This window comes from Python bivittatus, unplaced genomic scaffold (genome assembly GCF_059951505.1).
Source record: "Python bivittatus isolate LINGU-HERP-01145 unplaced genomic scaffold, Pbiv_v1 ctg000980_np1212, whole genome shotgun sequence".
NCBI lineage: Eukaryota > Metazoa > Chordata > Lepidosauria > Squamata > Pythonidae > Python > Python bivittatus.
The window spans coordinates 41509981-41531783 of record NW_028277125.1 but is presented as its reverse complement, the minus strand read 5'-3'; the positions used below and the strand labels follow the sequence as shown (position 1 = coordinate 41531783).

General features: G+C 36.9%; 2 protein-coding genes across 4 annotated transcripts in view; one reads left to right on the top strand and one right to left on the bottom strand.

The window, feature by feature from the left end:
• LIMS2 (LIM zinc finger domain containing 2) overlaps positions 1–21803 on the top strand; it is a 44449-nt gene that overhangs the window by 7976 nt on the left and 14670 nt on the right. For 2 of the 3 annotated variants that reach the window (XM_025175380.2, XM_007421963.4), the window contains 9 exons: positions 6146–6305; positions 7460–7526; positions 7878–7998; positions 14206–14355; positions 14804–14954; positions 16224–16316; positions 17835–17883; positions 18019–18094; positions 19369–20649. In XM_025175380.2, coding sequence (XP_025031148.1) covers positions 6146–6305; positions 7460–7526; positions 7878–7998; positions 14206–14355; positions 14804–14954; positions 16224–16316; positions 17835–17883; positions 18019–18094; positions 19369–19516 — 1015 coding nt within the window. In that variant the 3' untranslated portion in view covers positions 19517–20649. Of the gene's footprint in view, positions 1–6145; positions 6306–7459; positions 7527–7877; positions 7999–14205; positions 14356–14803; positions 14955–16223; positions 16317–17834; positions 17884–18018; positions 18095–19368; positions 20650–21803 lie in introns of those variants that run through there. The other variant, XM_025175384.2, reaches the window with a different exon arrangement.
• On the bottom strand, positions 10430–11822 carry GPR17 (G protein-coupled receptor 17). The gene has a single exon (XM_007421969.4). The coding sequence runs from the start codon at positions 11459–11461 to the stop codon at positions 10445–10447; it is 1017 nt and encodes a 338-aa protein (XP_007422031.1). The 5' UTR covers positions 11462–11822; the 3' UTR covers positions 10430–10444.

The window sequence follows — 21803 nt, the reverse complement described above, 5'->3', positions numbered from 1 at the left end:
CTTCCAAAATACTTTATTCCAAGGAAACTCTGGTCCATTATTTTTAAGTCATTAATTTGGGGGGAAAATAGCTCACGAGCTCACAATTTACAAATCATGAAGAAAAGTTAACAAGCAGTCACCTTCAGAAACAATAGGAAAGCTGAGACAAGTATAAAAGCTCAAAAAATTAAAAAGATTATTTTACATGCATACACAAAGAAGACCAGCAATGGGAGAGGTAGCTGTGTTAATCTATGGCAGCAAAACTAATACAGTGGTACCTCGGGATACGAACGCCTCTACTAACGAACCTTTCGGGTTATGACCAGCTCCGGCCGCAAAAATTTACCTCGATGTGCGAACTCCGCCTCAAGGTACGGCCATTTTTCCGCCCTGACACGTGGTTCGCAGCCATTTTCCCGCCCCTGGCACATGGTCCGCGGCCATTTTCCCGCCCCTGACACGTGGTCCGCGGCCGTTTTCCCGCCGCGCCCGGCCGTTTTCCTGCCCCGCCGCACCCGGCCGTTTTCCCGCCCCTGACGCATGGTCCGCGGACGCCAGAACGGATTAACGGTAATTACATTGAACCTTATGGGAAAATTTGCTTCGGGGTGCGACCAAATTCGGAGGGCGGAACGGATTAACCAGATTTACATTGAACCCTATGGGGAAATTTGCGTCGGGTTACGACCAACTCTGGATACGCCCAGAGTCACGGAACGGATTAAGTTCGTATCCCGAGGTACCACTGTACTTTGTTGCTTTTTACAAATGAAAAGTAATTTTACAGAGAAAACGGCACGTAGATTTGTTAGTACATAAACCAGCATATTAGTTGTAAAGAGCCTAATCTGTACTGTATAGGAAAGAGAATGGTTCCATTTAGTGTTTACTAAATATGGAGAGGAAGATATTCTAGTAATATTTATTTATTAGTTTATATCCCACCTTTCACTCAGGAGCAAAAATATTGCTCCTTCCTCTTATTAACTCCTACAACATCATCCCTGTGAGGTAATTCTAATAGAACATGAAATGTAGGATATGTTTTCAGCCAGGCATCAAAAATTTGTGAAAATGTCTTACCAGCCAAGTCATACCACAATATAGAATCAGGTTGTGCTTAGCAGCTGCTTAATCAACATATAAAATATTCTAAAGGAAAGAAGATCAAATACTTTAGTTGCGAGGTATTATTTGTCAGCAGAAAATCAGACTTCAAAAGTGGGGTTATTTGTTCTGAAAAGGACTGACATTCCCCAAAAGACCAAGCCCATGTGTTGGAAGTGCTCCTTGATCAGGCACTGTGCCTGGATGTTCAGGTGGTAGAAGTGGCAAGAAGTACGTTGTCACAGTTACAGTCTGTGTACCAGCAACATCCTTTCCTGAATCTTTTGGTCCTTGCAGTGGTTATCTGTGCCCCAGTAAGAACATGATTACATAATTACAATGTATTATGTGTAAGAGCATCTAGAAGCTTCTTTTGGTGCAAACTGACCATTAGGCTGCAAAGCTGTGCACAGTATCATAATCACAGCAGGCTTATATCAAAAGATCTGCACTGATTGCTAAAGGTTTTCTTGGCTCATTTCAGACTTTTTAAGCTTTAAAGGGATAGACTATTTGAGCCAGGCTATCGGAGAGAATGCCCCTTGCCCTGTTACAAACCTGCAGGAAAACCCCTTTAAAGGCACCCATTTGCAGAGGCTTCCTTGTTCAGCCTGCAGCAAAGAGATGATTAGGCCTCACCAGTTTTTGAACACGCTCCTTCTAGAATTACAACTCGTCTCTTTGTATTCAGAAAGTGGGTAAGAAACACCTTTTCACCTTAGTTTTGTGGATTGATTAATAATGGTGTTAGTCAATTATTGTTTAAAGATTAGGTGTGCGGTTACTATGTTTGTTTTGAATGTTGTGTTAAATAGTTTTATCTGATACTTTTCTTTTTATTTAGTTCCTTAAGCATAATTTTTATTGGGTGGATAGGTAGGATTCAAATCTAATTATTAATAATAATACTTCCAGGACTATGGAGCCAATAAACAGATAATGGCTATAATTTTATAATTCAGTCGTCAATTTAAGTATCTTTATAGCAGTCAAAGACCAGTACATATTAACCCTCAATAGTATAAAACAGGTTACAAATATATGAAAAGGACAAATCGCAAAATTAACCGGGCGTAGCAACCTGTAGGCTATATGTTTTGCATATGACATAGCAGAATTTAGCTACATTTAGAGTTTCACAGTCATGAACATCTGAAAGTAAACATTATAAATAAAATTGTTCAGAATGACCAGGAAATTTGCTTAAATGTGGGTTATCAACTCTGACCATATGCCAGCATACAATGGCCAATATAATAAAAAGTACTTAACAGTTTTGATAGCTCCTTTGCCGCATGGGCAAAACCTCAGCCCAAGGTGGGATAACTTTATATCTCTGTTCTAGGAAGGGTGTCCAATCAGGCCAAGGACAGTGCCATCCTATACTTAAGGATTGCAATTTAGGTATCTAGCAAGTCTAAGGAGAGTGAATGAGCTGATCAGGAGTATACCCATGGGAAGAAATACCAGGTCTAACTGGAGATCAATATTTTTAATCTGCTGCTTCAACATTACTATTGCACGTACCCAAATATGCAGAGTTCGGTTAATGAAAATCCAAGGAGCTCCAACTTTTTTGCCAATTCCTTTGAACCAGAGTAACACAAAGATGCCACTAAGGGAGGGCGGAGCTGGCGTCGCGGCGATACGGCGGGCGATCCTGGGCTCCCAGGATGGCAGCCGATATCTCCTCGCCCGGACGGTCCCGATGGACCTAAGCCGTCCCGTAGAGATGGCGAACGCAAAGGGCGCGTCCCGCGGATCTCAGGGACGCCGCAAGTCCCAGATCGATCCGGGGAGAAGCTCTTGAAGCCGGTGGAGGAGAGGCAGCCAAAAATGGCTGCGAAAGCCGGGACAGCTCCAAAGGAAGATGGAAGAGAAAAAAAAGGTGTCAACTGGGTGAGATGGACTTTTACTATTCAACTATTCTTAGAGAACACCTTAAGTAACTTAAAGAGATTTTTAAAAGTGAAGAAAAGTGGATTAAGCGGCGAGATTGAACCCTATTAAAAAAAAAGAAGGGGGAGAAAATTTTTCTTTTCAACTTTCCCTTTTTAGTGGAATTGACAAGATGTTTTTCTTTTAAAAAAAATATATTTTTAACTGGATTGGCTTTCTCTTTTTAATACTCAATAACTTTTTATTTTAAGCCTTTTTTTTTTACTAAGATTTTTTTATTGTTATAAGAAATTTATATCTTTTTGACTTTGAAATGGGGAAAGTGGAGTTAAGAGAAAGTAAATGAAAGAAAGTTGCACTGCCATTTAGAGGCGCGAATTAGTGCTTTTTATTCATTGTGACGCACGCTCAAAGACCCTGTGCTTTCTAAAAAGATAGTGGGATGTGCATGTTTATACAGGTGCCATCCGTAACTATAAACAAGAAAGTGGAGTTGAAAGCGACTTTGAAAACATTAAGATGGAAAGTTTGAGCCAGTCACAAGAGCCTTGATTAGTGGCAGTAGCTCTTTTTTCTGCTAGAAGCTCTGCTTTGCTTTCTATTACCCCAGATGGATTTTTTTTTTAAAGAGGCTTAGCCTTTTCCTTCTTTTCCTTTTCTTTTTATTTTTCCTTCTTTTTTTCTCTCCTTTTGCTTCTTTTTTTCTCTTATTTTTGGCAAGAACAAAGATAAAGAATCCTTTGACTCAATGAAGGTTTATCAAGATAATAGACTATACGAGAAACACAATGCAGAAAAAGATCTTTAAACTATTGAGGATGACTATAAAAAATTGGAAGAAGAGCTGCAGAAATTCTCAATAAAAGAAAAAAAGAAAAAAGATATTAAAGCTAAAATGGACTTAATTAAACATAAAACGGGATCATTGGAAAAGGAAGAAATAGTACAAGAAATCAGAAACATTAAACGGAATTATTGTGAGGCCTATAAACTGAGAATTAAAAGGGTTAATCAACTGATAAATGAAGAGAGACAGATTTGTTCTTGGCACTGAGGGTGAGAAAAAGATTATACAAGATTATAATGGAAAATCGTACTAAGAGAATGTACAAAAAGAAGAAGTAAAACAATATTGAAAGAAACTATTGCAGATGTTTAAAGAGAAAATCAGGGGAATACAACAATGATGGAACTGACAGAAGCTTCCAAAAGCAGAATGTTCAAAAGGACACTTATTATTGCTTTCTCTTATCCAATAATATAGAAAAAAGGAATGAACAGCCAGATATTTTGGGACATTGAATGAAAAGGGTGAACTCAAAATTATGCAAGCGCTGGAATAAAGTATAAATCTGAGATATATAGTTAAAAATTGTATAACATGTAGTGAAATCTGGTTAGAACTGTAACTTGGTTAGAATTGTAATTGATACTGTAACTGATATTGGTTAGAATTGTAACTCTTAAGAATTGGAAAAATTAAAAAGTACTTATGCAGGAGGAAGTTATTCAAAATTATGGAATGTGCAGAGATGAGTTAAATTGAGATTTGAAATTAGAGTAAGAAGATAAGCAATTTTATATGACACGGGATTTGTTTTTATTAATGATTAGATGAGAAAATATAGTAATGTAATAGATTAGGAAATTTTATAATAGAAATTTGATATTAATTATTATATATATACACATATAATAGATAGATGGAGATGTATTACTAATCCTATTGAAAGTTAAAATTTTTTGTAATATATGATTTTATAGATTAGCTATGAATGATTAATAATTGTTAATTGATAAGTATACAAGTATATTTTTGAATAGATGATATGAGAATTTAAGATTATGAAAGGGGCACCAACGAGTTTAACTGGTTGACACACGGTATAAAATGGAAGATGCTTTTTTATGCCTTTTTATGTTTTTGTTTGTTCATGTTTGTTTTGTGTTTGTTGTAAAAATAAAAAAAACATTATAAAAAAAAAAAAAAAAGATGCCACTAAGGATCTGAGGTGTCTTACCTCAGTATATTTTGGCCCAGTATGTGAAAATGTAGAACCAGGCATTGATCTCAATCCTACTGATGCTGGCTTCACAGCAAAGAACTGCTTTTGAGACACAGCAGGGGATTTCAAATATATTCCTAAAAAATTTGGTCTGAACTCTTTGTAGAGGGCCAAAAGAACTATCTGGATCTCATTGGGCACCAAATAAAAGCTGTGCTGTAACTTCAGTGAATACCATCGGAGTGCAGCTGGGAGGAATACAATTTAGTTGTTACTTTTGTACTTTTGTCTCAACTTTAGTCAAAATGTACAGATTACTAGGCAGGCAGAGAAGGAAGGGAAAGACAAATGGTCTTGGATGCTTTTAAAGGTGCCCCATTGTCTAACTTTGGGCTCAGAAATTAAGGAGGGTCTGGCTAGTACTTGAATGGAAAACCTCTAGAGAATAACTTGGGCTGAATAACTACTTTGAAAATGAAAGAAATATCCTGTAGAAGTCAGTGGTAAAACACTTACCTGTATTTCATCCATGACCCTCTATGAAAGTTTCCATGAAGTCTCCAGAGCTGAGCTTAGCTTGGAAAAGCTTTACCTTTACCTATGCTGCTTTCTAAAGACAGTTTGAAGGGCATCCCTGATAGCTACCACCCCCTTGTGTAGCTATTCTGTGACTTTTTAATAAAATGCCATCTAAATCCTAACACATTTATTATGATTCCTATAAATAATATTCTGTATGCAGCATAAAATAAGAGCCAAGCAAATACTTCACATCCATTTGTGGGCTAGAAGACTACTTTTTCAGATTCAGCTAAGCTGGATTGCTCTACAGTACAGGAGTCTACATGTTTATTGAGAAGTCCAGTTATGAGTTTACACCCGGTTAAATATGCATAGGATTGCATCTTTAGAGCCAGATAAACTCATAATTAAAGTCCATAACCACTAACCTAGTGTTGTCCATAAATAGGATCATTAAGTATTTACCTTCTGATAATTTTTATAGTTAGCACCTCCACTGTGCCTGAATCTCAATAAATGCATAAAAATTTACTTTTGTTTATTTTCATTAATATAACTTAATTTAATGGCTTCACTTTGAATGTAGGAGAGAAGTATCTTTTTCATTTTTCTCTTTTGTTTCTCAGTAATATGTCAGATGCCCTTGCAAATGCTGTGTGTGAACGCTGTCGAGCCCGTTTCGATCCTACTGAGCGAATTGTGAACAGCAATGGAGAACTGTATCATGAAAACTGTTTTGTCTGTGCTCAATGCTTTCGTCAGTTTCCAGATGGCCTCTTCTATGATGTGAGATTATTATACTTCTAATAATTTGGAAAGTTATTTAATTTCTTTCCTTCACTGACTGAGAAGCTTGACTGAACTGTTTTCTATGGAGTATACGATTGCCTCTGTTCTAATCTCAGTGTTCCACTTCCCTTTTCGGCCATGTGTAATTTTTGATATCATTCAACTTTCAGCAAGTTCTCATTTTCTTAGACAAGTGACTAGAAGAGTTCAACAATGTCTAGTTCAACTACAGTGCTAAACCAACTTTCTTCAGTTTAGAATCTTGGAGAAATATTGGGGCTAGAACTCAAAAATTTCTAGTCAGCATGATTTAAGATTATGCTAAATTATAGCTTAGAATTATGTGTACTAGCTTGAAATCCTGTGTTCCACTCACACTCTCTAGCACAGCTGCAAAGGGGATCATTTCTGTGAACATTCATTGAACATTATAGATCTGAATATTAAATAATGCTTAATTTTTTTCTGGGATGTCTGTAAGCCAGTGTCATAAACCAGGCATGAAGGCCTACATGCTTCAGTTAACCATAGTTAAGAGTAACCATAGTTTATCCAGCTTTAAACGTAACACTACACTGTAGTCAGTTAAAATTAGGAGCCATGATAGTGAAACAGAAGGAAGAGAAAACTAATGAGGCAGAGGCTTCTTCTTAATCTAGTACTAAATTATCAATAAGTGTTGCCTCTAAACAAAACCAGAGTCCAAAGAAAAATATTAGATATCCAGTTATATCTCCCTTCCTTTGTTTTTTTGAAATGTTATTGATTTGATAAGAATGCAGGACAAGACAACATCAGAAGATCATGTTGTATTATCTCTTGTGCATTAAAAGTAAATCTCTTTACTGCCAGTAAAAAAAGGCATTATGTTTAAAATCAGAGAGTGTAACTAGCAAAGTGAGATAATTAAAGGTGAGAGCACTATTACTAAAAATCTAATTGATGTTACAGTTAAAATAGCATGCATCAAAATGCTCTTGAAGATTTGAAGGTGGAAAAATGTTTTCAAATGAGCTTCCAGAAAGTAAGGAGCAGTGGTGCAATATCCCTCAGATATTAACAAGAATTGTATTGCTTTGCACCTGCACTGTATACAGTTGTTTCTAGGTGAACATTTTATAAAGATATGTTATCTTGCTTATCTCTTACAGTTTGAAGGGAGAAAATATTGTGAGCATGACTTCCAGATGCTATTTGCACCATGCTGTGGAGAATGTGGTAAGATTTCCACATAAATTATTCAAATCTAATTTTGTTTGTTTATTAACAATATTTGTAAACCATCCAGTTGTGAGATTCTGGGTGTTCTATAACTAACTTATTGAGGGGAGGGAGTAGAGAGGAAATTAAGATGAAAGTATTATTATTTATTTATGACCCCAGGGGATTACAGAAAATGTTACATGGAAACATTGAGTTTTTAAAAAAAAAAAATTCTGAAATTCAGAACCTTATAGAGGAATCTTTATGGTTCAGTGAAACAGATATTAGTTCTGTACCTAACAAGCTTGGCTTTGCCTCATTTAGTGGCTCAATTAAGGTTATCAAGTGTGGTATTTCTGTTTCAAGGTGAGTTCATCATTGGCCGAGTCATCAAAGCAATGAACAATAATTGGCACCCCGAATGCTTTCGTTGTGAACTCTGTGATGTAGTTCTTGCTGATTTGGGCTTTGTGAAGAATGCTGGCAGGTAAGAATAGATAGAGGGAACAAATGTAAAATAATTCTTGAGATGATAAAGGGCACCTTGAATTTATATTAGGACTTTGGGAGTGCAGGCTGCTTTGCACTCTGTCGAGGAAGTTATACATGAGGCAGAATTAATAAAAGTGTATGGTTTTCAGATGCACTTTGCATGTACGTATAGAACACATACCTTTCAAAATATACTCAACTCCTTTTTGCAGGACAATATTAGCATGTGAACTGTGTCTGTATTTTGTATGTTAAAACGTTAAGCAGTTGATGAGATGGGCATGGAAAATAAATGTGAAGTTGAATACATTATATAGACTAGAGATATGTTATGGAAAGGGAGGTATGTCTCCAAAAAGTCTGGAGAATGCAGCCATTCTCAAAATGGTAATTGTTTTAGACAAAATGCCAGGAAGTAGCGAAGAGGCTATATAAATACAGTTATATTGAATTGGATAATACTTACCAACAATGTTGGCGGACAGTCAGAATTTTGCTTGATAATAAACAAAATGTCTTTATTCTCCTTTTGAATGTATGTCCAGTTATGTAAGAAATATAACAGTTTTTAAGTATAAGTTTTTAAGTATAAATTTGAATATAAAGAAAGTAAAAGGACAAATGCAAAAATCATTTAAAAAAAACAAAACAAAATGAATAGCCTAGAAATACTGTGCAGCAACATTCAGATTTCTAGCCTATTCTTTATATGTATATTATTTTCCTTAATGAAGATAATTATTGGAAAGTTAGATGTTTTATTTGTTTGTAAATCCTCTGAATCTATCTTTATGTTTTTATATTTCTTGTTTTGTATTGGCTAATAACGTTCAGATTACTAAAAAGACATTTTAAAAAAATTAAAGGCAGTCCTTGTGCCTTTCTTTTAGTAGATATTAAATATTTGTGGTCACAGCAAGCTTCAGTTTAGAAAACAGAATTGAACTGCTAAAAGACAAATGGGATGAATCTACCCTGTTACAGCTATACGTTTAGCTGTATGTGCATATGATCTAAACATACCAGAAAACATCAATATTACTGATTAGTTGCACCGTATAAAGTTGACTAGGATCTGATATGTGGGAAGATCATAAACATGATAGTACAAACTTGTTGTGATAGAATTGCAGCAACGTTATGTTGGCAAAGTAAAGCAGGCAGATGCATCAGCGCAGTTGCTCCAGCCTCAGATGATCATTGTTCTGCTAAGACAACATGGTAGATGCAATCTATGTTACATAGGGCTAAGTGCACCAGCAAGACTCACATCTTAAATTGTTAACCTGAATTAAGTAAATGATCTGTAGCAAGCTCTCTAAGAAGTCATGAACCACATTCAGTCACATAAAAATCTGTACATAAAATAAACTGTGGTTTGTACAATCACTGCTGTTGAACATGGTATCTACAGCCAAAGTTGTAATAAGCAGGTGCACTTGGTTCTAATATGATGTTTATAACTTATTCAGTCTGAGATATAGTCAAAAGAATCAGCAGCTTTTGTATCCCTCTGCAGCTGTGGTGGAACTATTGTAAAGTTTGTTTTGTTGTTGTTCAGTCGTTAAGTCGTGTCCGACTCTTCGTGACCCCATGAACCATATTGCGCCAGGCCTTCCTATCCTAAAGTTTGTTTACTTATTGTTTTAAACTAAACCCCACATTCATAAACCTCTCAAAAGTTTGTACTGTAGATTTAAACGTTGAACAGCTTTTGGGCTGAATTCCTGCCTGCCTTGTTATATTGTAGGTGGCACAAAATAGGATTGGACAGCTCCTGAATATTACTGAAACTTCACTATCCACTGTTTGAATGTTTAGATGGTCAATTATTTAAACATCTATGAACATTTATTTTCTGGACAAGTTACTAACCTTGTGTTCACTGAAATTTCAGTCTATATCCTAATGGAATTACTACTTGCTACTACTTGCTATGCAAAAATTATCACAAAATTCATAATTTCAAGCACTCTGATCTGATTTCTGGAATGATTATGATAAGGTGTAGGTGCTTCTTAATTGCCGGTAGGCCCAAATTATGTTTATGAGAAGATCTGTTGGTAGCAATATTTCCCCCAACAGTAACACTCAAAAAAGTATTCTAGGGAATCAAAAGAACTATGTTTCCCAATAGTCTCTGTAGCTATTATAGTTAATTCCGCCCACCCAACCCAAAAAAACCCTTAAAAATGCTAGGCAGAAGGGGGAAAAGGGGAAATACCATCCATCCTGGCCAGCAGGGAACAGCAGGGCATTGGAAGTGGCAACCGTCTACCACTTCACTACCCCTCCTCAGTTAGGATTGTTGAATATGCCTTGTTTCCTTAACAATTAAGCATTAGATCTTGTGCTTTTGGAGAAAAGCTGTTCTGCTTCCTAGGGGATTAAATTGTGCTGGACAGCAACATTTCGTTAAGGAAGTACTTGTTTTTAAGTATTTACAGTTCAGATTTAGCACTTAAAGAGCTGTCATTTGTTTTCCCGTCATAACTTGAAGGTATCCTTGCAGCTCTTTTGCTGCAAAACAAACCACACAAGGCCTCTTGAAACTTTTCAGCAACAAAGAAATACATGACAGGATCTAGGGCGCCATTTAAGCTGGTGAGGCACGAAGTAATTCGATTGCCAAGGGCCAGGATCCGCTGCATTTCACAAGAGGTTTTCACACCATCATAATTGAGGATATAAATGTAGCGATTGATATGATAGGGCAAAAAGCAGACCAGGAAGATCATAAGAACCATGATGATCATTTTGATGGCTTTTTCCTTCAGATGATTTTCAATGCGGTGCCCTTTCTTCAGGCTTCGTATGATCAGTAAATAGCAGGTTACTGTAGTAAAAAATGGAAAAGTAAATGCCACAGCCAGTGATACAAGAGCGTGGCGTGATGCTTTTTCTCTATAGAGTTGGAGGCAGATGGTAGCATTATTCATCTCAACTGTCTGCACACTGATCAAAAGAGGTGCCATGGCCACGGCAACTATAACCCACAGGAAAGCACAGGTCAAATGAGCATAGAGTGACCTGCGGAGTTTGAGGGACTTCACCGGATGCACGATAGCTAAGAAGCGATCTATGCTGATGCACATGAGGAAGTAGATGCTGGCATACATGTTGAGGTAGAAAAGAAACCCTGTGAGTCGGCAGGGAAGCTCTCCAAATGGCCAGTGATTGCCTGAAAAGTGGTAGACCAACCGAGTTGGTAAAACGAGCACAAAAGACAGATCGGCTACAGCAAGATGCATCAGGAAAACATTGGCCGGGGTATCTGATTTTTGGTCCCGGATGAAAAGCCAGAGTGCTAGAACATTGCCCAGAAAGGCTAGGATGAAGTCGAGAAGGTAGAAAATAGCAAAAAGGATGTTTTCCATGTGACTCTCTTTGCCACATTGCTCTGAACTTGCCAGGGAAATGTTGAATAATGGGCCTGAAGAGTCTGCCTGGCTGTTCATTCCTCACAACAAGTCTTGAATGTGAACCTGAAATACCAAATAAATAAAGCTGGATAAAAATATTGCAGTACCAAGAAATCTGTGTTTTATTATTTATTATATGAACTAGCAAAGCTTGCTGTTTGTTTTCCTTGCTATTGGATGCTGATTAGGCTTTGTCTGACAACCTCATCCCCAGGCTTTTGAAAAAGCCACTCCAGATAAATGGGAGATCCTCTGGAATTAGATGCATAAACAAAAACATTACATATGGACACATAAATCCTGGCCATTTTTTTTAATAACTATGCATGCAAATTAGGTACTATTCTGGAGAAGATGCCCTATTTTTAAAATTTTGGTTAGCCATATTTCAGCAAATTGTCCTACCTGTAACAAGTATGAAACCCTAATTAGCCCTATACATAATATGCAATATTGTGTTATGTTTTTATAATATGTATATTTTCACTCAGTTCCAAAGAAGTGGTATATACTCTGCATTGCCTGTACCATTTGTTATAAATAAGTTTGATTATCAAAGCGCTTTGTAGACAAATCTTTAAAAATAGAAGCTATATAAAGACTGTCTTTAGACATTATGAAAAGTATAGAAATCATATAAACGTAAAATCCAGTATTATTTGGATCTAACTGTAGTAATACTTGGAACACAGAACACTTTATACTAATATCAAGGGTTAATTCTTCAAGTTGACCACAGAGTGTTCCAGACATTTAAAAAAAGATAAAGGATTTCGTCTACAGGAAAAAAAAGGTAATATTACTTTATATTTTAATGAAGCTTGAACAGACATTCCCAAGTTCTAGGCATGCAGCAGATTGTCTTTTGTTTGTATTCAGTTCTCTAGTTTATTAAGGGAAAACTTATCTTAAGAAATACATTAGAAACCACAGCTACATCTATTTTCTTAGAACGGCAACAGGTTTTTCATTCTTCATTCATCCACAGTCATATTTTTATGGGTATTAGGAAAGTTAAAGAGCAAACCTATATCAAGATAATTTGTTTTAACTCAGTGGGTAATTCATTCATAAATGTAGGATTTAATTAAGAATCTTCCATCTATTATGGATATTTCTAGTAATATTAAGTAGGATGCCCAATTGTTTAGTTAACATTATAGACGCCTTTTGAACAGCAATGGTAGAAACTGTTCATTTGCAAACACCATGCAAGTTAGGAAAACACCATGCTGTATTGTCTAGTGCTAAGAAATGTTGTTAATTCTCTACCCTGATACCAAAGCTCTTACCTCTTGCAGTCTCCTTGCAGTCTGATCGAGTTGTGATGAATAATCTTTGAGTTCCTTACAATGCCAGCAAATTGAGAAAAGAAAACACGGCTGTGAAAAGTTCCATCAGATGTTGACTGTAGGAAGTTCAGTGAAAGGGGAGCTGCACTATATAGAGTTCTGCTAGGTGTGATAGTCTTTTATCATCTTGCTCACAGAAGAGGAGGAGAGATAACATGCCTGTTGTGAAAGACAGTGTTCATTCCAACTAAGCTATTGGAAGAGGGAGCTGCTAATTGTTGTATTTATGAATATTCCAATGTTTTCCCTGCTCATTAAAGCCTCTCTCTTTGAACCTCTGCCTTTTACACTGTGTCTTTGGAGTCCTCTGGCTGCCTTAGAGGTCTTGGAGAGTATTGCAAAAAGGGAGGGGAAATCTAGTGCTACAGACACAACAGGACATTTCAGAAAGGGATAATTCCATAATGGTGGGAATGTGAGTGAGAAGGACGGCTACCATAGTAACGGCTTTGTGATTCTAAGACCTCCCTTTGCTTTGCACTGGACAAGGATCTATAGGATAGTAGTCAGGGGCTTCCAAATGAGCTGGGGCGCTAATGGTTTGTCAGTGGAAAGAGCTGAAGGCCCCTTATTCAGTAGAATGGGAGGGCATTCTTTTTAGGACACTTGCAGTAGGGTCTCTATGTCTTGCCCTGTATAATTAGACTTCATTCCACAGCGAGGAATAAAATTGATGCCTTTATCCTGAGAGCAACACAGCTGCATACTCCCATTTATAAAGGGAGGTTGTCTGCTTTCTTTCTGTGGACTGTAGCTCTTGTCTCAGTATCTTCAGCTTTAGGGAGGAAGAGCAGAGAAGATTTGTGAAGCAAGTGTGCTAATAACATTCCTTTCCACTTATGCTGACTGGGGCTTTCTATTTGGGACTTGTAAGAAACACAAGATCCACAGTGGCCTAGTGGAATTGAGATTTATTATTAGCTTCTTTCTATTGATAAGGACCTAGAGGCCAAATGACCTTGCTTGGATCTTTCAGGAAGCCTGTGAGACTGTGTGGCATTAATTTGAGCTTTTGGGGTCTTTTCTAGTAGGTATTTGCAGAGTTATATCTATCAGCTTTTCATGACATCCATGCATTCGGCCCTATAGATAAACAAGATGCAGCACGTTCTACATAGGGAAGCAAAAATTGCAAAAATAAATGTAAATGTATTTGTGTGTACCTGTAAAGGTTATTTGAAATTTACTGACTTTCTTTTTGAAAATCTACACAAAAATTTCATTTGCTGAAAAAAATAAAATTGACATTTACCAGGACCAATTCTGTGTTAACATCATTCATGCAATCATACACAAGCTCCAAACATGATTTATGAATTAATCTTCATGAATATTTAGAAGCTCTGAAGTCTAGCAAGCAACTTGATTATAAATTACTGTTATTTGAATGTCTCTCAACATTCCTCTTTCTTTCCAACTGCACTTTAGACACCTCTGTCGGCCTTGCCACAATCGTGAGAAAGCCAAAGGCCTGGGCAAATATATTTGCCAGAAATGTCACTTGATAATTGATGAACAGCCTCTTATGTTCAGGAACGATTCCTATCATCCGGATCATTTCAGCTGCACCCACTGTGGGTATGTTGGCCATGTATTAAGTAGTTATAAACCTCCTCTTATATAGTAAATTATTAAAATGAATCTACTCTGAGCATGAATCACTCACTAAAAAGCTAGTTATAAAGTTCCCAAGCTACAAAATTAATTAGATAAACATTTACTATAACCTTTGTAGAGGTCTACTGGACAATGGTTTAGAATTCCCATTATTTCTGATCGAACCTGTTTATTTAAAGTTTTAAAATACAAGTCATAAAACTAAGAACTACCATTATAAAGTAGTTCTTCTAAAATATGTGTCATAACAAATAATGAGGCAAAGAGAGTCTAAGGAGGTATATTTTCCTCTTTTCTTGTTTGGCAAAAAGTCAGGTAAGTATCTGTTTAGATTATGTAGTGACTGTTAGCACATACTATCTGTGACAAATTTTGGTCCCAAAGTCTTAATTACAAATGTTATGTATAGGAAGGAATTGACCGCTGATGCCAGGGAGCTGAAAGGAGAGCTCTACTGCCTGCCATGCCATGACAAGATGGGTATTCCAATCTGTGGGGCTTGTCGCCGGCCTATTGAGGGTCGAGTGGTCAATGCTCTAGGGAAACAATGGCACGTTGAGGTGAGAACTTCCCCAATCTGCTGCTTGCTGGAATTCAGTGTTGCCCAGTGATTTCTGACACAGAGTGTTTTCCTGATTTAATAAACAGATGCTGCAACTGTTTCTTTGTGCGTAATATGTTTTTAAATGAAATCAATCTTTATTTTGCATTTAGCTAGATTTCTAGCCTGCCTTGTCCCAAATATTTAAATAGCAAACAATACATGAAATAATAATGGATGAAAGTTTTCTGCCTGGAAGGATAAATAAACTAAGCAATATATCAGGACAGGAAAATTGTGTCCTTCCAAATGGTGCTGAACTACAATTCCCAGCTTCTGAAGCCAGCATGATCCATGATGAAGGATGCTAGGAGGAGGAGTTCAGAAACATCTGAAGGACCACCATTATTTTTTTTAAATCCCGTTACTAAAATGTGATTGAAAGGCAAGCAGACACAATGCAAATGCTGGAGCATATATACAATATGATTCAGTGACTGATTGATACTACGTTAGAAAACATGATTCTAGACTATAAATTACTGGTCATATTGACTTTCATATACTGTTTTAAATACTGTAATTCAAATTTTATGGTATAGTTCATATATCCAAGTTGTTTTTAATGTTTTAAGATAATTTTATTGCTTAGTGTTCCTTTATTGTTATTGTTATGTTTTCATATCTTGAAATTTACCTTGCCAGTATTTGTAAGAAGCCATGTAGAAATATTACTAAATAAAAAAGGAAATGTTTAAAGAAAAGACAATATTCCCAGCTTATGACCAACAGATATTCACCTAGGACTGCTGGAGTAGCAATGACTCAAAAGGTGCAACTGTGAACATGTTTAGAAACACTGGAATTCAAGTCCAACACAGATATGAATGTTACTCAGAATATTTAGTTTCACGTGAAATTCCACCACTAATCCTGTGAAATGAAGGTAACATAGGATTCTGGAGTAGAACAGAACAGACTTTATTGCAGAGTTTGATTCTGGAGTATATAATTCCCATTTCTTCTCAGCTGTTTGGTATCAATTGGAAGTCAGTATACAGTAGCATAGAAATGAAAGCTGTTCAAAGGTGGTACCTCCTTAGACCATTGTTTCTAGTTCAGCATTACTCGAAAGCTTCAACACTTCCATAACAATGTCCCCTTGAAGGAGTTCACTACATACAAAACAATGAAATAACATTAGGCTGATATTTCTGGTTTTGCTTCTTTCCCATATGAAACTCCTCATAAAGACGCTTTGACCTAACATGTCCTTTTAACCTTCTAGCATTTTGTTTGTGCCAAATGTGAGAAGCCATTCCTGGGACACCGGCATTATGAGAAAAAGGGTCTGGCTTACTGTGAGACTCATTACAATCAGGTAAAGTCTACTGTCCTTTATAAGGTACTTTCTTTGTTTGATAGAGGGAAGGAGGCATAATGTTCTACCTGCAAGATACACATTTTGAATGGGAGAATATTAAAAATATTAAAAATATAAAGTAAAGTTAAGGTTATGACAGATGCAGTAGTCTTAATAGGTACTTAACAGCTAGAAATACTGTATACTTGGGATGGAAATGCAAATCAAATTGCCTCAGGTCTGCTAACCATAAATAGCCGTTCATAAGCATGGAGCTGAATGAAGAGCAGGAGAAAGAGAAGTCAATGCCAAGAGTTTCCTAGTTAGAATTTGCTGGAAGAAAGCATAATGTCTTGCAGGGGGAAATGAGGCATAATTTATTGCTTGATGTAAGCTAGACTAACTGCTGAAAGATTATTTTCTCACTGTGCCGTGCTTCTTTATAAAGAAAGAAAAAGGTGTTTTAAAAACAACACCAGTTTCCACAGCTTTCTCAAAGGAAACTAATCAGTAGCACTGCTCACAGCTACAAGAGAGTCCGCTCTCTAGGTGTCTCCTCATTGCTCTGTGGGGCATCTGCTCTGGGAGACCAGGATCTCAAAGAGGCTCGTCGTCTTTCCCCATTTTTTAAAAGGGCACATGGAGTTCCCTTTCCCCCCATCTCACATTATGCAAGTTCTGCAGGGCTGCATTTCAGATTAGGGGGTTGGCATTGAGGAGTGAAATCTTGTGTTACCTCTTTATCCATTTTTGTTGTCTAGAGCACGTAGCAGGCTTTTATTGCCCATCAGATCTGGTCTCCTTCCTTTCCTCTGCAATATATTGATTTTAGTGGGCCAAATAAATACTAGAAGTATTTAGAGTTTGGGAGAGTTAACCTAGAGATATGTTAAATATTCAAATAAATTAAAAATACAGCCTGTCATGCTGATGGAACACTTTCCAATTATTATTAAGGACTTACCACCAATTAAAGGAGCCTTCCCACACAACCAAGTGAACCCTTGACTATAGAATGTCTTAGATGTAATTGCATAAGATATTCTATAGTCCTCTCAAACCTAAAAGATATAAACCATATAACTGAAGGTAGATGAGTTCTTTCAAAGCAATAGGTACGTACCTAATTACTTCCTAGGTGTAAACTGAAAAAAAAAATCTGAACCTTATGAAGGAGAACCCTTCAAGCATGTAAATAAACTCTCCTTCCTTCATCAGGTCCTCATCCTATCTCTTATGAGTAGACAAACTCAGAGCAACAGCTTTCAACTTCAAAAGTACAGTTAAATAAAGCAAACATTTTGCCCTTTAAAATGTGCTTTAAAACTGTGTGAGATATACAGCTCTTGGGAATTAAGGAAACAAATTTGATTCTTGTCAGTTGTGAAAGAAAAATTATGAGGAGACTGAAATTCAGAGCAATAACTGAGATCACCCTTCTAGGGGCACCAAATGAATAAACTATGAGGACTGAAACATTCCTTCCTTTACTACATTTTCAATGAAAATTATCGCTTTTGTTCTTTTTTTATGCAGCTCTTTGGAGACGTCTGCTACAACTGCAGCCATGTGATTGAGGGGGATGGTAAGCTGGAGACTCTCAATACATCTGTTGCAGCTCTGCATGCACAATGTTCAATGATTCTTTTCACATCTGTCTACTGAATTTGGAACAATGCCCCAGTGTGATAACACCCTATTCTTTACTATTTCTCACTAGTGGTATCTGCTCTCAACAAAGCTTGGTGTGTAAACTGCTTCTCCTGTTCTACCTGCAACATCAAGCTCACATTGAAGTAAGTGGCAAGGAAAGAGTCTCTCATCAAGAAAGGGATAGAAAATAAAACAGGCCACATTGTAATGCCCTTATCCATGGTCCCGCCACACCTGGAATACTGTGTCGAGTCTGAACTGAGCATCTCAAATGCTTGGTGGGCTTGAATAATTTCTCTGCAAGGAAAGGTTAAAATATATGGGATGTTTTAGCTTGGAACAGAGACAACTAGAAGGGAATATGATTAAAGTCTATACAATCATGTATGTCATGGAGAAAGTGAAGAGGAAGAAATTGTTCTCCCTCCCTCCCTCAAAATATTAGGACCAGGGGTCGTCCAGTGAAGCTGACTGAAAGGAGATTTAGAACAGGCAAAGGAAAGCTATTCTTTATATGGCGCACAACTAACCTGTGGAATGTATTACCACTAGACCTGGTGATGGCTACTAGCTTAAATGACTTTAAAAAGGAATGGATAAAAAAGAGCAATGGATAAATCGATAGAGAACATGTCTGTCAAGTTGTACCTCTGGTTTGAGAGCAGCCTCCCTCCAAATACCAGTTGCAGGGAACAATAGCAGAATAGGAGTCTGTCTCCATCTCCTACTTGCAGTCATCCAGAGGCATCTGGTTGACCACTGAGTAAAACCAAAAACTCTGACCCAGCAGGGTTATTCTCCTTATGGGCCCAGAGGAGCACTACAAAGCTTGCCACAATATAATATTATAGCCAAAATAACTGGTTGACACCTTTGGGTGTGTCTGTCAAGGGCACATTCTAACAGCTAAAACATGAATAATAGGAAAAACTCTTTGTATGGATATATACCTGGGTAAGGCCAAAATAGCACTCAAAGAATTTTTTCTTTTAAATGTACAAGAAGGTATTAGGTTCTTCCTTCATTGCCAAGGGTATTTTTTTCATGGACAAAGTGAGCTAAACTACTCTTTGTTTCAGAATGTTCCTGTGCTGCTCCTGATAGTTTAGAATCAATGTACTACAGGAGAAACATAAGAATTATTGTTAGATACACAAGAGAACTAGACATATTGGACAGTATTGCAAACACCAATAGTGTCTTATTCTCAGATAGTCACTTAGGCATTCTATTTTAAACAGTAGGGTGAAGGAGGCACTTATTTGTATGTACATTTGCTACCAGGACTTTGGAGAAATTTAAACAGATTTGCTTATTAATAGTAAATATAGGGGAAATGCACCTCACATCAGCCTTACTTAGTTTTCAAGCCTGACATGGCTGAGTAGAATGTAATGCTAGTGTATTTCTTTGAAAGGAATAAGTTTGTGGAATTTGACATGAAGCCAGTGTGCAAGAAATGCTATGAGAAGTTCCCTTTGGAGCTGAAGAAAAGGCTGAAGAAGTTGACTGAGCTGTCCTCCAAGAAAACACAGCCCAAAGCTCTGGATCTGAATTCTGCTTAAGCAGGTCTCAGCTTCCCCCTGGCTGCTCTCTTCTTCCCCAGCAGCAGTCTGCTCAGTTGCAGATCACTTAAGAATGGTCAAAGGACCCAAGACACACAGAACCTCACCAGTTACACTTTGCAATTTGAATGTTTTCTGCTCAGGTACAGTGCACAGAATCTGGCCTTTGGAAGAAAGCTGTGGATATACATGAACACGCACTATTTTCCTTTTGTTGTAATTTTATTTTGTGATTTTTCATCTTTCTGTATTGAGAGCCAGATTTATACTCTGTCATGGTATTCCATGAATCGTTAAAGTAAGGGGTAGGAGATAGGTTACATTTTACCCTTTCTGAGCATTATCTTAAAATTGCAAGGGACTAATGAGAATTAAGTAGTGATCTGGCAATTTCAATTAAATCATAACAACATGATAAATCTACACTGGTTTTATTAGATGGCTGCCCATATCACTGTAATAGTGAACCTCAGCTGCTGAAACAGATACTTGTGCTTAAGCTAAACTTCCTTTTCACATTTTCTGAAGCTGTAAACTAGAAACACCAGAAAATAAAACCTGAATGGACCAAAGCAGCTGAGCTAGAAGCCTCTACTTTTTGAGATACAATGTTCCAGGCAAATATAGCTAGAATGGATACTTGGGGGGGGGGGGGAGAAGGAGGTGTTAATCAGAATTTTCAACTGTTTCTTCCTGCTTAATAATGGCATCAGTGACTATTCTTATAGCAACAAGGTTTTATGAACATCGTTGGGTGTAATCCATGTGCTACACCTTTACAAATTCTTTTAATTGCATTGTGATTCTGCTAATTAATGCCATTCCAAAGACCTATACTGAATGTTATTGTAGCAAATACTTTGTCACCAAATAATTTGGGCTTTCCATTTTGAACCTAGTCTGTTCTCATAACATTGCACCATAGTATTTGTGTTCCTGTGGTCAGAACATGAAATAGAACAGAATGATTAGTGCAGAGCAAGATGCTTATTTGGTAAATAAGTTCATAGTATAAATCAGGAAAACGCTGATTTCTCTTAATATACATCTTTACTATCTCCTCCTTATTATATTTTTGGCACTTCATGTTTATCAGAATAATAGCACAAGAGGGGTCGTTTTTTATCTGAAATCATCCTTTAACTATAAAGGAAAAGAGGAAGAAAGAATTTCACAAGGACTAGCATCATTTTTATAAATAGGGTAAAAGCAGCAAGCACATTCTCACTGAATGAATCATTTTCATCCAGAGCTCCCTGTGCGATCCAGTAAGGTGTTTGAGCTTATGTGTCTGTGCAGCGCCATATCCGTTTAAGCAAAGTAAACAAAGCCTTATTTTTATGCAGCCTGCTCAGTCCCTTAATAGGCTGGGACGATATTTGCAGATAGAGACACATATGAGCGCTGTGGCTCCATTTGTGCCAGAATGAGATGGCAGCTTTGAAATGCCATGTTATATGGATTATATATGGGGTTATTGTCAAATAATCATTGTACTAATTTCTGGGTTATCTAAAGTGTCTTTTTTTGCAATGTTCTTTTATGGTGCTTATTCTAAATATGGAATCTGTTCCTTGAAACTTTTTTTTTCCATGTCCCACTCTAGTGAAAGTGACATGACATGGCTTTTCTATGACTGCCTGAGGGGGTGAACAGTGGTCCTGAGCTATAACAAGGAGCTGAGTTTTGTTAGCACTCTTATGCCCTTAAAAAATGTTTCCATTTTTTGTTCATAAGAGCATTAGTGAAGGAAGGAAGCATGCTTTTCTACAATGACGTAACAAAGTATTGGCAATATATGCATTAGAACACACATCTGAAATGCACATGGGAATATTTATAGGAATTCACTGTCTAATGTATACTGCAATATAACTAGAGTTCTTTGGCATCTATAGAGTGTCCTTCGTTTGCTCTCATTTATCATCAAACAAATCATAATGACATACAGTTCACTATATAATTCCTGACTGACTGCAATCAGTTGGTGAAGGAGAAAGAAGAAACGCCTTTACAGTTTGTACACTGTTTAAAAACTCTGAAACAAATCAGAGCATTTGATATATATTAGAAGCATGAAAAATATCATGGAACAGCTGAAAATAGTAGCTTCCTCAGTGATCATAAATGTATTTTTCACTCCAAAAACATTCAGTAGTAGATGCCACTGTTAACCAGTACGTGACAAATCGAACTTGTTAAACACAATCCAAACATGTCAAAAATTATAGGCAAAAAGCAAACCAGGTTCATACTGAATATGCTATTCTTTCTACAATAGCACCTT